The 15,548-nt window shown below is 46.0% G+C and overlaps 1 protein-coding gene across 1 annotated transcript in view; it reads right to left on the reverse strand.

Moving 5' to 3' along the window:
• Positions 1-15,298, reverse strand: part of nwd1 (NACHT and WD repeat domain containing 1) — a gene marked incomplete at both ends in the record, with an annotated part of 28,831 nt that extends 13,533 nt beyond the window's left edge. Inside the window, 13 exons of the mRNA XM_083647323.1 lie at positions 1,234-1,398; positions 2,484-2,601; positions 3,633-3,786; positions 4,368-4,571; positions 5,453-5,661; positions 5,968-6,236; positions 6,688-6,860; positions 7,253-7,415; positions 8,365-8,850; positions 10,492-10,846; positions 11,669-11,785; positions 12,574-12,659; positions 15,184-15,298. Of these exons, the coding sequence (XP_083503449.1) occupies positions 1,234-1,398; positions 2,484-2,601; positions 3,633-3,786; positions 4,368-4,571; positions 5,453-5,661; positions 5,968-6,236; positions 6,688-6,860; positions 7,253-7,415; positions 8,365-8,850; positions 10,492-10,846; positions 11,669-11,785; positions 12,574-12,659; positions 15,184-15,298 (2,614 nt within the window). The remainder of the gene's footprint in view (positions 1-1,233; positions 1,399-2,483; positions 2,602-3,632; positions 3,787-4,367; positions 4,572-5,452; positions 5,662-5,967; positions 6,237-6,687; positions 6,861-7,252; positions 7,416-8,364; positions 8,851-10,491; positions 10,847-11,668; positions 11,786-12,573; positions 12,660-15,183) is intronic.
• Positions 15,299-15,548: the final 250 nt, after the last annotated feature.

A 15,548-nucleotide genomic window follows, 5' to 3' on the forward strand; every position in this document is an offset into this window, starting at 1 on the left:
AAATATTAAATATCGCCACATAATATTAACTATATATCGACAGCTTCAATCCAAAATAATCCGTATAGATCTTTAAAAGCCTGTTAGGGGTGAACCAAAGAGTATAAAAGGCAAGAGATAAAACGCAATGCTTTTTTTGACAACAGCGCTGCCGCCATTTTTGTCTGAAAACGCCCCCTTGTGCCAGCGGGACGCATGTATACTTTTCCCAACCAAGTCTAGATAGAACCACGCCCCAAACTCATTTGAGTGGTCGTCGCAACTCCTTCCTGAAAACGTGTGGCAAGTTATAAAGACGTGGTTAAGATTAGGGTTTTCTTATTTAACCACGACCACCACACCCATACCCAAACCCTAACCAAATTGTTGTACTTGCCTAACCCTAATGTTTTAAAATAAGAAAAATGCTTGTTAAAAATGTGTGTGGTTTGACCTGGGTTTGACTGGGAATACACCCTTTTCACGGGGGCCATTTTGTGTCGAAAAGGCAGGGTAAACACAGGTGCAAGCAAAACACTAATGAGGGTTTCCAATTTCCCTGATTGGAAGTTGGAAACCCTCATTAGTGTTTTGCTTGCACCTGTGTTTACCCTGCCTTTTCGACACAAAATGGCCACGGTGAAAAGCGTTAATCGAACACCAGTCGTCAGATTGGAAGGCAAGCACCTTACGCATTAAACCACGAGCCCAAGCACGACCTAAGCTGAACTTTTGTGACGCCCTTACCCTAATCTTAATCAAATGTTTTTACTTGCCACACATTTTGGTTTAGCTTAGCTTCTTTACAGGTCTGGTACCATTTATCTACATATGAACTACAGTTGAATAGACTCACTCCATTTTACAGGTCCGGTACCATGTAACTACATATGAACTACATATGAACACCAATCTAATTACAATGTAATTACATTGGTGTTCATGTCTAATTACATATGTAATTAGGTGTTGGTGTGATGTATAAGTGTGTGAGACGAGAGATTGATTGAGTTGTGCGAGACAAGAGATGTAGTTGATTGAGCGGTTTCATATGAAACTAAACGTTAGGTTTCAGTACATGCAAAGTTATCTTTTAAATTGAGGAAAAATCCCGTGTGTACTTCATGGCACAATTCTAACGGGATAAAAAAAAGTATCATCTCTCGCCCTTCACTACCATTCATATTTTTTCAGATGCTGGTTCGTGTGCTGAAGCAGGAAGTGACAGCGACTTCGGCTCTCTATGGTACTGACCCATGTGGCCGTCCAGGAAGTCCATGGTGGGTTTGATGAGGAGCAGGGTGTCCCGCACCAGGCTGGTCTCAGGACAGTCCAGGTAGCGGGAGCACTGACTCAGGTCCTGGATCACAGAGGCCAGTCCACAGGTCCTGCTCTTAACGTACAGCCAGTCAGCGCTACCTGCACACACACACACAAACACGCACGCACACGCACGCACGCACGCACGCACGCGCACACACACACACACACACACACACACACACACACACACACACACACACACACACACACACACACACACACACACACGCGCGCACACGCACACGCACACACGCACACGCACACGGCTCTTAAAGGAGAATTCAGTTTTTTTACAACCTGGACCTTATTTACAGCTGGATTTACGTTTTCTAATTCACCCTGAACAGAATTTTCTGAAAATGAAGCATTATAAAGCTAAAACGGCCCGGTCCTGGAAAAGAGGCCGTTCAGAATTCTGACATTAAACTCAGAATTCTAAATTTATTTTCAGAATAAAAAGATTTTCATCTAAATAAAAAAAGTCACTATCTATCTCAGGGGTGTCAGACTCATATTAGGTAGAGGGCCGGATTTGTTCAACAGAGACCTCATGGGGGCTGGATTTTTTTTTTACTAAAATCAATTGCTTGCTTATTAGCCACACGTAGTTCATGATAATGGGGTGCGAATTTAATAATAATAATAATAAAAAATAATAAAAAAAATAATAAAAAAAAAATATTCCAAAACATCTCGCGGGCCGGATGAAACCTGCCCGCGGGCCGGATCCGGCCTGCGGGCCGTATCTCTGACATCCCTGATCTATCTGATAGTGAGTTAACACAATGGTGATTGAGGCTATGGCCCATTGATGGAAGCCTTTGCAGTATATAGTGACATTATATGACATTAGTAATGTCACATTAGTAAGATCACATAATGCAACACTGTTTGCGGCACGGTGGCGTATGGAGGCGCAGTGGTAGCGCTGTCGCCTCACAGCTAGAAGGTCCTGGGTTCGATTCCCGCCTAAGACGCTGTGGGCGCTGAGACATTATATGACATTAGTAATGTCACATTCGTAAGGTCACATAATGCAACACTGTTTGGGGGCACGGTGGCGCATGGTGGCATGACCTGGTTATCACCATGGGGAAAAGTTGATGAGGAGAAACCAAAGTCGGCAGAAAACTACACTCCAGGCATCTTTAAAAGCGCCGCCGAGCTTCGGAGCTTCTTACAGATGACTTCCTGTCGAAGCTCCTCCCACAGGCGAGCGTGCAGCAGGTGAGAGGGCAGCTCCTGCAGCTTCCTCATGTTAGCCAATCCTGGAGCAAACCACAGCGGTTGGGGCGGCACCTGGGACAACGTAGGACCAATTAAAACACACTGAAATCACTTCCATGCATAGATTACACAAATATTTTACTGCAGCAGAACTAGACGTTCTCGTTACTCAAGTTTCTGAGCTAAGTGGATCAATTAAAACACACTGGGACACCAACGCTCCTAATGTCAGCATTTTCTTGCCTAAGGTGCAGCATAACGTTAACTTCATAACCCAAATAATCACAAAAATCTAATTTCTTTAGTTTTTCACACTTTTTCACATCAAAAGTTAATTTTTCAAGATTTCATTGATAACAGTAATGTACAGTTTGCTGACGTCACCTAGTACTATCAAATTTCTAGTCCATTTCAGCCAATCATATCACGACATGCCATGTCAATCAAATCTTCATTTCAGGATAATTTTCTCTTCCAAATGAAGTAGAAAATGGCGCCTAGTGCCTGTCATCTGGCAGAATTCCTATCCCATAAACTAACTACTAACTTGGCCAATTGTTAGAAACATGAACAAAAAACAAAATCTATAATCTCTAAGAATGCAAAGAAATGTAACTGGCTCGTTAAAACACGCATTCCAGGAATATTATTTACATTTATAACGATAATGGCGCGCGCCTCCGAGAGCGTGGCTGTCAGGGGTCGCCCCTCGGAGTTTCCAGGCGAGCGGGCAGCACCCATGCATCGGATTGTCCACTCGCTCCGCATGAAGCAGCCTGGCTGCCTGGTACTCCGCGGATCCCACTCGCTTAGCAGGACAACACGCTGAATCCCACCTGATTTGGGGTGGAACACGTCAGGATTGGCCAATGCCGAAGCCAGTCCTCAGAATTGTCAAATCAAATAATCGACACCGTATATATGGTCCGCCTCTCAATTTGTTTTCAGTCTGAAACGGACTCAGATGCACGTGACGAACGGGTTCGCCTCGACTTTAAGACATTTTTATATACATTTTAAGGCCTAAAATTCAGATGATTGGACTTTAGACAGTTTAAGACTTTTTAACGAGCCGTTGAAAGCCTGGTGTGAATGTGCTGTACCTTTCTGTCGGCCAGCAGCAGCGACACGGCAGGCAGGGCCGCAGGTTTGAGTCTGCCCGCCCAGCGGCCCAGGAAGTAGTCAGCCAGAACCCTGAGTCTCTGAGCCCGTGGCTCCACTGACAGGTACCGAGCTGCTACTGCCTCAAGCAGCTGTCTGCGCGCGCACACACACAGACACACACACACCCTCAGTATTGTGCTAACACTAACTTTCACAATTGCGAACAAGCCCAATTGCGAAAATATACATTATGTAAAGTCATGGCATAAATGTGTTTTTATTGAAAAAGTGCACGTCAAGTAAGCTAAAGTCTTGTTGGAGTGGACATCACAGTGCAACCATGTTCCGGTCGTTGCATGTTGTGTTAAAAATAAATAGTATTTCTATCTAACACTTTTGACCCTGATTTGATTGTTTTCTTGTCAAAAGTGATGCCGCCTCAAAGCTTTCTGGGAAACAACGCTGGTGTTTGGTAGGAGAAGGGAGGGGGTTTGTTTTCATTCATGGCTATTGCACAGAAACTCCCACACCTATTACCTGGTTATTACTTTAGTAATTACATGACATTACCTAATTATTATCACACTATTACCCTATTACCATGTTGTTACCGAGCTGTAATGTAAAGTGCTACCGGAAATGCCGACATTTTGATTCTGGTGACCAGGTTGCTGAGTCAGATGTTACCTGTTCTGCAGGACGAGCATGATGACACCGCTGAGTTAGGTGTTTACCTGTTCTGCAGGACGAGCAGGACGACCCCGCTGACTGACCGCTCCTGCAGCAGCTCTCCCAGGTCCCGTCTGAGCCGGGCCCAGAGGAGGGGGGGCAGCCGCAGCACGGAGGGGCTCGGAGGGAGGGAGTACCTGTACACCTCACTGATGACCTCCTCGTCCAGCGACATGACATCACGCATCTCAGCCTCTAACAGACCCTCCCTACAGATTCGTGACAACGGCAGAATTAGACACGGAAGCAAAAATGTACGAAAACATATTACTGAGAATGTAGCACAATATGAGATTAAAGCAGCTACGAGGAAGTTTCATTTCGTGTGGATTGTAGCGGCGCCTGTGGACAAAAGTGGTACTGTTCACCCGGAATGAAAATTGCATTTACTGAACAGCGAGGCTCCTCCCACTGTCTCCACTGGGCCGCCTGAGCTGTGGCAGGCCAGGCAGGGCTTCTCTGAGTCCCCCCCCCCTGTTTTATCTACTGCATAAGGCTGATTTCACTGCTTCATCCACTGGCCGGAACAACAATTACAATCCATTTCACATGGACGTGACACAGGTGTGCGACCAGCTGATCCAATTTAAAGTCACTCATCATCTTCATTATTCCAAGTCTAAGCTGCACAAGATATACCCTTCCTTCTCACCACTTTGTGATAGGTGTCAGGTGTTAGAGGGTACACTATCCCATGCTTTCTGGTTTTGCCCTTCCCTGTCTGGATTCTGGGCCAAGATATTTGACTGTTACTCTAAGGCCTATAAAATAACCCTTCAGCAAGAGGAGGAGCCATCTTCGGTTGCTCTGAATCCTCCCTGTTCCTCCCTACGGCTGTACAACAGTCTCTGACTCAGGGGACGACTGTTGCCAAGAGACTCATGCTGAAGGAGTGGAAGTCCTCCTCTCCACCTTCCTTCCAGCTGTGGCTGACCGACATGGTCTCGGTTATACGTATGGAGAGACTCCGGTTCCTGAGGACCAATTCACTTAAGAAATTCTCTGTGGTCTGGGACCCGTTTCTGGCCGATTAAATGACTTGTCAAGGAGTTGTGTGTTACTTTTTGATGTTGTGTGATGACTGCCTCACCTCGCCAAAGCAATGTAACCCAAGGCGGCGCCCACCAGCTTCTTTCCATGCTTCTCCTCGAGAGACAGGAAGTGCAGTGACATCATATCCTGCAGGCTGGCACCCAGGCGCGGCGTGGTGAAGGACGTCCAGCGTGCGGCAGCAGAGAGCATCAGCTTCAGGTGGCGAGGACTGCCGCTCTGCTCCAAGCTCCGCAGCACAGCCGCACTCTGTTCAGTCAAGTCACATTTATTTATTATAGCTCTGATTCACAAACATGTCTCAGAGGTCTTTACAGAGAATGTGACTAGCGAAGTCTAACCAAGCACAATCAGTAAAAAGAATTTAACAAATTAAATAAAGCTTGTAAAAAAATAGGAATGCATGATCAGCAATCACCGATATGATTGCATCCATATTTTCCCCTATTGATTGGCCAAGGAAGATTTTGAGTGCTATAAACTAGCAAAGATTTGTCCTTGCACTTGTGCATAAGATATGGCCCATAGACACAACACTCTAATTACTACTCTAACCTGTTCCGGGGTCAAAGTTCGCCGCGAGGCTCGCATGTAGGAGTCCATGATCTGTTTTGCCTCGTCACATGACAGACGCTCCACCTCAAAGAAATTCTCCGTGGTCTCCAGCTTCAGCCTCAGGACTGCGAGCATCGGGCCGTCTGTGCGTGTGGACAGCACCAGGTGCACGTTGGGCGGCAGCTCCACAGGCAGCCAGTGGAGCTTGTGAGCCTGATGGTCGTCAGAGAGCAGGTCCAGGGAGTCCAGGATGATCAGCGCCGTGTTGCCTGGTAGGAAAGCAAAGTTGTTATCGTTATGAAAATAAATTCTAGCGAAGATGCTTTTAGTTTTCCTCTTTGTTAATTGATTTCATACATAAGCCTATAGTATTTTAGGTGGATTCTGGTTAATGACACAAACACACTGACTGACACATAATTTAGTTGTTCATCTGTCCTAAGTGAATACATTTTTTAAATGCATGATGTTTGGTTGAGTTGTATTACACTACACTTTTTCTGACCTTTTGAATATCGCCCTGGAAAAAAAGACAGCCAACACTGAAACTAATAAAAACTCAACTAAACCTAAGCATTCTCAAAAAAATAAAAAATAAATAAACTAAGCTAGCTAACTAAAAACTAATTACAATCAAACTAAACGGACATTTGAAAACAAAAAAAGTCAAAACAAAATAACAATAATAAAAACGAATGAAAAATGCAAAACTTAAATAACCTTGGTGGGAAACCTTGGCGAGAAGGTCTTGGAAGAACCTCACGAGCTCCACATGCGTGTTGGCGGTCAGCGGGGCAGGGGGCGCCAAACCGCACGCCAAACAGATCTGGAAGGAGAGGCTGCGGAGGACGTGGTCGACGTCGGGGCTCAGAGGATGACAGGTGGACAGCAACCTGATCGATAAATGTAAATTAGTACATTAAAATTTACATTTCAGCGCTTACACAGAGAAAGAAGAAAGCAATCAGGCAAAAAGTCCAGTGTGGGAGAATTACACCCAAAAAGACAACAGCATTCATTGTAAACATTGTAATAACATTTTGAAACACAGCAAGAGTTTGCTTGGTTGATTGATTTGTTGAGAGTAGGCCTGCAGACATGTAAACACCCACATGTTCTATTTTATATGTTAAAAGCTGTTTTTTTTACATAATGATTAATTAATTAATTGATTGTTAACATTACTGATCAGTTGATAAGGAAATAAAATTTAATCTTCATCCCTAGTATGTGCATTTCTCCCTGCTGAATACTTTAATTAAGTATAGAAATGATAAAAAGCAACCTGATTGCCACGACCGCCTTGGGCTCCAGGATGCTTCTCATTTCCTGGGCGAGCCTGCACAGCAGAGCTGTCTTGCCCACGCCGGCCGGGCCGTGCAGCACCAGAGGGGCGTGGCGGCTGTTGGTGGACTCCCACATGGCCAGGCAGAGTTTCCCCAGGAGGCCTAGAGAGGTCAGGATAGAGCAGGTTAGGCTGTAGATGACTATAGCTAGATTATTTATTTGCTAGGTAGTTCAGATTAAGGTTAGACCAGTGGTTCTCAAACATTTTCACGTCAAGAACCCTTCAACTGACACAAACTAGACCACGGACCCCCATTTGATCAAATGCTGTGCCAGGGTCCCACATCTGAGAAGATATTTGCTTTTAGATGTTTTATGACAGAAAGTGTATGAAACCCATGACCAAACATATATTCTGTCATTGTGTTACTTATGGATGGAATTACAGTGAAAACAAATGATTCCCCTTTTTGCCGATGACTCCCTGGAACCCACTTTATGTGCTCTCTCTGCTCTCCTCTCTCACTTTGCTCCCCTTGCCTGTCTTCTATTCTTGTACTGTTCTCTAGGGATGGCTATCGTTGAGTATTTTTCCGATGCGGTGCTAAAACGAGACTTTTAAAATGGTATCGTGCTTAAACGTTGACTGAACCGATACCGTTTGAAAATTTAAAGTGGATTTAAAACCGATTTTTTTTAAAGAGGATTTCAGGTGGTGCACTAGTGAAAGTGCGTGCAGCGCCGGGTTTGGGGCACCGGAGGACGGCTAGTTCACTCAGCAGCTCGGGCATGGCACCTAAACGAGGCACCTAAATCTGCGTTGCAATTCGGTACCGGTAGTACCAGTTGTAAAGGTACCGGTACAATAGTGGTACCGGATTTCAGTACCCAACCCTACAGTTCTCTCTCTTTCTCTTCTCTTCTCCCACTCCTCGCTTTCCTCTCTCTCCTCTTCCCTCTCTTCTCTTGCTATGCTTGTTTTTTTTTACAAGCTTTACTTAAGTTGTTCAATTCTGTTTATTGATTGTGGTTAGCTAGACCTTTACATTCTCTGTAAAGTGCTCTGGGACATGCTTGTGAATAAGGCTGTACAAATAAACTGGACTTGACCTTCCCTTCCCTGGAGCCCGGACCCCAGCTCGGCGCTCAGAGCCACGTGCCGGCCCACTTCTTCCAGCAGCGAGCTGGGGAAGTCTCCCGGCTCCTCCTCCACGCTTCCCCATCTCTTCCTCTGCCTCTCCCCGCCGGGCGGCTCCATCGCCCGGCCGATCCTGGCCTTCATCTGGGAGACGAACTGCTCGCACACGCTCTCCAGGTACTGAGCGTGCTCCTTGTGCTTGGGGTCCACGCTGCCCTTGCTGAGCTCCACACAGTGCAGGTTGAGGATCTTCTGCCAGCTGGCGTAGAGGCGTGACTTGAGGCCGGAGAGGAGCCCCTGGGCCTCCACGTCCAGCACGCCGCCCGCCGTCACGTCCAGGAACTTGGCCAGGCGTTTGGGGCCGTCACGCACCCTCTGCCGGGGAAGCTCGCGCACGAACAGGAGGGCCGACGGTTCCTCTTGCTTCCACAAACCCTCTTCAATCTCGCACTCTGTGACTGCGGAAGAGACAGTGTTGGGGAAACTATTTTAAAACTGCAGTTTACCAAACTATGAGCTACATTACAATGAAAATGAGTTAAAACTACATCTTAACTACTCTCAAAAAATGTCTTTGTCAAATGTAAACTACTTTCAAAAAAAGGTTCAACTACATCCAAACTACATCACAGGAAATTATCACAATCGGAGTCTGGAATCTCATATTGTTACATGGAACCTGAACTGACACTGAGTAAAGTGTAGGTGCGTTTGATTTAGGGACCAGGGCAGGCCAGTCCTCACTTCAGCAGTCAGATGATGTTTTAAGAAGAGGATAGGGAGCAATTGTTGAGGTGGAATCAGCGTTCATAAATTGTTAAAAAAGAGTCCCGCACACTATCCAAACTTGCAATCAAGATTTATTTTGTGACGTTTTGGTCTTTTCTCAAACAAATCTGAGGTGGAATCAGGAAAATGCTAAATTTCTAGGGAAATTCATAATATTCGATCGCAGACATCTTGGTTGCAAACCACAAGGGATTGACAACCGTGGCCTCATGGAGAAAAATCAACCTGCAGAAACTTCTTACAAAATAAAAATAAACAATAACAGCCGCCCTCGGAGCAGATTCTGCCTCTCAAGCAGAACTTCCGCAGCTCCACGCGTTGTGATGTAAAAACCCGTCACAACGGGGCATTTTGCCAGAGGAAATCTCTGTGAGGAAAACACACAGAGAGAAGGTAAACACTGCCCATGTGCTTATGTTACCCAGATTATTAATGATACAAAGTGGGTTGATTATCGCTAAAGCCATCCTTTAATTTGAAAACGTTACGCAAATATAACAACTTCTGGTGGTGGTTAGGCAACTAAACCAACTTGTTTAAGGTTAGGGTTATGATTTCGGGTAGGGTTAATTGAAAAAAACATTACATGTGACTTGAAAATGTCAACTTTGGACACTGTACCCCGGTCTCCATCAGAGGCAAAGGTTTACGCCCATCCACCAACCTGGGCCCCCCCCCCCCCCCGCCCAACACCCTTACTTTCCACCGCGCAATTTCAATGTTTTTTGTGTGGTTCACAAACGTTCAGATCCAACATCCAGTTTGCAGAAAGAAAAAAGAGTAACATGCCAACATTTTAGTTCTAATCAGCGTTGTGATGTCACTTGAACGCTTGTGTTCAATTCGCGGCAGCGGTACTTCCGGCTTGGCTTCCACACGCGCTACGTCCCGCCGGTGAAACTCCTCGCTGTCAGGTGAGACGATGCGGCTGTCGACTGCACATGTATCGGAGGAAGCATGTGCTAGTCCGCAACTCTCCCCAGATCGGCAGAGGGGGAGAACAAAGGACCGGGACAGCAGGGGGGAATTGGCCCAAGTACAATTGGGAAGAAAATGGCGTGAAAAATGCAGTGAAAAAATAAAATAATAATAATAATAACGATAATAATAATAATAACAAGAAGAAAAATAAAAAAATAAAAAGGAAGACGTTCGGAGGTAACCACAATAAACAGAGGAAGCGCAAACATTGGAGAATGCGAGAAGCCGTCACCAGCAGTCCAGCTAAAGCTCTCCTGTGTGAAGTTCTGACCTGATCTGTAGAAGAGTTGTTTCTGCTCTACTAAAGCTCTCCTGTGTGAAGTTCTGACCTGATCTGTAGAAGTGTTGTTTCTGCTCTGCTGTGATATCTCCGTCCTCCTCGGCCCGTGTGGCTGCCGTGCGTAGGACCTGTAACAGATGAGTCTCTGTCGAACGCCAGGAAGCCACATTCTTCTGGCGCTGCAGCCCACTCTCGGGTCGCAGGTCGCTGTAGTGGGGGAAATGAGCCGTGATTGGCTGAAGGACATACACGGGCGGGACTGCGTTATTGTCTTTCAAGAACCATTGGCCGAGCAGCTGGAGGCCTTCGGCGTTCTCCGACAGCTTGGACAGAAACACTTCAAACTGCTTCTCTGGGACGAGGCGGGGAAGTGCACGGTGACCGTACCGGTTCCCCAGCAGAGCCTTTGGAGCCGAGGCACAGGGGAGAAAACAACAGAAGAAGAGTTTCATGGTAGTTCATTGGTTAGATTACCTCCCACCAGTGTTGTAGCCGAGTCACTATATCTCGAGTCCAAGTCGAGTCTCGAGTCGCCAGTGTTTGAGCCCAAGTATTGGGACAGTGGTGGCCCAACGGTTAGAGAAGCGAGCTTGTGACCAGAAGGTTGTCGGTTCAATCCCCAGGACCGGCAGGATAAATCTGGGTGGGGAAAGTGAAAAGGCAGAGCTTGCCCCTCCCTCATTACTTATCAAAGTAAGTCCAAGTCCGCATCTCGAACTTCCGAGTCTGAATGCATGAATGCACAAGTCCAATTCTACGACCGAGTCATCAGTGTCCAAGTCGAGGCCCGAGTCCTGAAAATGTGTCCAGAACTCAGACTCGAGTCTGACTGGACTACAACACGTCTGACTGGACAACAACACTGCCTCCCACACAATTACACCTGTAGTTGACATTTTCTGGGAAACGGAAGGTTGGATCGCGATGCCTATAAAGGACTATTATGTATTTTTTCACCCCGAATCCAACGCCGCCATCCGTGAGTCTCTTACTGACCAAACACTCTATTTCAGTGACTGCTGTCGGAATATAGAGCCACTTATTTTAACACAGAAACATGGCTGAATGCAGCTTTAATTGAATTGAATGCATTAAGCTATTTTAAGGGATTAGCTACCTGTTAGTATTGATCAACAACAGATATATGATCTTGATGTTCGCTGTAATCTATCTGCCGGCATGATGACTAAATGCACTTTCCATTCACATGAGACAGAGACACTCACGATGAAAGTTGGCCCAGCTGAAATCCTCTTACAGGCTTGGATCTCCGTCACGACTAGCTCCAGCTCCTCGTGGTCTCCGCTGGTGATGTTCCGAATCCCCCACCGCAAATCCACCACCTGCAGGGAGCAACCAGAGTCTGTTCATCAGTCTGTGTGTGATTTGATGCAGTTAATAGACAGATCATTTATATACATTCAGCATTTAACCATATGTGCATACTATAGAGCAGTGGTTCTTAAAGTCTGGGTCGGGACCACAGGTGGGTCGAAGGAGATTTTATTTGGGTCACCAAATAAATTTGCACAATTTCTTCATAGTCTTTTTGTTTAAAATGTGCATACTGTTTTACTGAGAGGAAATAAAAACAATGAGACAGCCTGTTAACTACACCTAAATGCATTTATTTGGTCTTGTTCATAAAGTATGACGTCAATAACACATGCATAAAACAAAGTTATGATTTACCAAATGATGATTACAAATGTAGATCTTATCGAAATGGCTGGTTTATCTACTCAAGATCATAAGGTGATGCGAAAATGGCAGTAAAAGCTGTCAGGAACGTTAATTTATGCACACATTTGCTCTTCTCATATTGTGAATTTGGTCACGATGATTTGTGATTTTTAAAAAGTGGGTCCCCAGAAAAAAAGTGCCAAGTTCTATGGTCTCTCCACCTGATTCTGAATATAGCTGAATCGCTTGGTTTGACCAAGTAAAACAATTTTTTGTGGATTTGAAGGATTTTTCTAAACATCTATGGGAAGATAAATGGGAATGAAATCCCGTAGGCACTATTCAGGCAACATGACCGGCCTGCGGGCGGCGCTAGAGATGAGTTGTTCTTCCAGTAAACTTTGAGTTACAGATGAATGAGGAAGAAGTCAAAATATGGTGATCTTACCTCAAAGACCAGTCCCAGACTTCGGCAGAAAGCATGGACCTCTGGGTAAGCTTTATCCAGCAAGGCTCTCCTCTCACTGCTCATGTCTGCACACATCACAACACACTTCACCCTCTCACTGCTCATGTCTGCACACATCACAACACACTTCACCCTCTCCTCTCACTGCTCATGTCTGCACACATCACAACACACTTCACCCTCTCACTGCTCATGTCTGCACACATCACAACACACTTCACCCTCTCCTCTCACTGCTCATGTCTGCACACATCACAACACACTTCACCCTCTCACTGCTCATGTCTGCACACATCAGAACACACTTCACCCTCTCACTGCTCATGTCTGCACACATCACAACACACTTCACCCTCTGACTGCTCATGTCTGCACACATCACAACACACTTCACCCTCTCACTGCTCATGTCTGCACACATCACAACACACTTCACCCTCTGACTGCTCATGTCTGCACACATCACAACACACTTCACCCTCTCCTCTGACTGCTCATGTCTGCACACATCACAACACTTCACCCTCTCACTGCTCATGTCTGCACACATCACAACACACTTCACCCTCTCACTGCTCATGTCTGCACACATCACAACACACTTCACCCTCTCACTGCTCATGTCTGCACACATCACAACACACTTCACCCTCTCCTCTCACTGCTCATGTCTGCACACATCACAACACACTTCACCCTCTGACTGCTCATGTCTGCACACATCACAACACACTTCACCCTCTCACTGCTCATGTCTGCACACATCACAACACACACTTCACCCTCTCCTCTCACTGCTCATGTCTGCACACATCACAACACACTTCACCCTCTCACTGCTCATGTCTGCACACATCACAACACACTTCACCCTCTCCTCTCACTGCTCATGTCTACACACATCACAACACACTTCACCCTCTGACTGCTCATGTCTGCACACATCACAACACACTTCACCCTCTGACTGCTCATGTCTGCACACATCACAACACACTTCACCCTCTCACTGCTCATGTCTGCACACATCACAACACACACTTCACCCTCTCCTCTCACTGCTCATGTCTGCACACATCACAACACACTTCACCCTCTCACTGCTCATGTCTGCACGTCTTTAAAATGAAATATCGGCATCGCGCCGAAACGAACATTTCTGCCGACATGACAGGCCGATAAAATTAGTCTTTAATTATGCCCAAATGCTTAACTAAATACTCAACATTACAGTTTTGTTTGAAACAAAATGTGACTTGGAAAATATGGCATGTTTTACATAAGCTAAGTTGAAGTAGTTGTCGGCAATCAGCTGGGAAAAAAAGATATCGTGCATCTGTACAAATAAGTGTCACGTGAAAACCCGCATCTCGGTTTTCATGTGACAACTGGACCTGTGAATCCCTCACCAAGTGGTTCTGTGGGGCTCGGGTCGGTCGTGTCCAGGTGAAGCTAACTCTGTGACTGACCTGTGAAGGTGAAGCTGATGAAGACTGTATCCAGGTGAAGGCAACTGTGACTGACCTGTGAAGGTGAAGCTGAAGATAGACTAATTTTTCTAGACTCAATAGAGTCTATTTTTATTTGAAAAATAGACTATTTTTATTTGAAAAATAGACTCTGGGACAGCCCTACCATTTTCCCCAGCTTCCTGTACAGAGCGCCTCTCCTGCCACCGTCACTTCCTTTTCCGCACCTGTGCTCCACTGTTTAGTCTAAATAGCAACTTGCACCACAACTTTCCAGTAATTTTCCACTGTTGTTGTTGTAAGACGAGTTGATTGACGTCTTCTATGCAGTGTGTTTATGCTTTTTAACGTCAGTGTAGGAATTTAGCCAGGGGCAAGGGCAAAAATACCCCCAAGAAATCTCAGAATGCCCCTAGAAACCATGATCCACAGGCAAAAATTGCCTCCAAGATGTCTTTAATTTTCTTTTCATTGAATTCATTTAATTTCCATCTCTAACAGACACTCAACTGCAAGCTGGTTGCCAGAAGAAGATTAAGAAAACACACTTACACAAACAGTGTGCTGTTATCTACACTACGCTTTAGCAACTTCATGCAGGAATTACTTTTTTTAAGTGCCCCCAAAATTGTGTAAATGCCCCCATTTTTTAGACTGTGGGGGGCAAAATTTGCCCCCAAAATATTTTTTTATTTTCCTACACTGGTTCATATTATTAGCGAATAGCCGAAATGGACGCGGAAAAGGAAAGCGGAAGTGACGGAAAAGCCACCGTCACTTGCTTTTCCGCGTCCATTTTGGCTATTTGCTAATAACGTTAACGCATAAACACACCGCATAGAAGACGTCAACTCGTCTTACAACAACAGTGGAAAATTACTGGAAAGTCGTGGTGCAAGTTGCTATTTAGACTGTAAACAGTGGAGCACGGACGCGGAAAAGGAAGTGACAGTGGCAGGAGAGGTGCACTGTACAGGAAGCTGGGAAAAACGGTAGGGCTGTCCCAGAGTCTATTTTTTAAATAAAAATATACTCTGGGTTCCCAGATTGCTCTGTGACTGACCTGTGAAGATGGAGTTGATGAAGACTGTGTCCAGGTGAAGGTAAGCCTGTGACTGACCTGTGAAGGTGGAGCTGATGAAGACTCGGACAATGTTGGACGGGTTCTGCTGCGGCCTGGTTGCCTGGCCCCTCAGGACCTCCATGTCCACCCGTCCTGTGGGAGACCCCGACATCAAACTCTTCCTCTTACGCTCTGCAGCTGTCTGCGCCTGTCTCTCTGCCTGATCTGCTTTTCTCTGCCTGGCTGGTGTCTCTCTGCCTGGCTGGTCTCTCTCTGCCTGGTGGGTCTCTCTGCCTGGCTGGTCTCTCTGCCTGGTGGGTCTCTCTGCCGGGCTGGTCTCTCTCTGGCTGGGCTGTTTCTCTGCCTGGCTGGTGTCTGTCTGCCTGGCTGGTCTCTCTCTGCCTGGTGGGTCTCTCTGCCGG

This window comes from Poromitra crassiceps (genome assembly GCF_964638095.1).
Source record: "Poromitra crassiceps genome assembly, chromosome: 12".
Taxonomy (NCBI): domain Eukaryota; kingdom Metazoa; phylum Chordata; class Actinopteri; order Beryciformes; family Melamphaidae; genus Poromitra; species Poromitra crassiceps.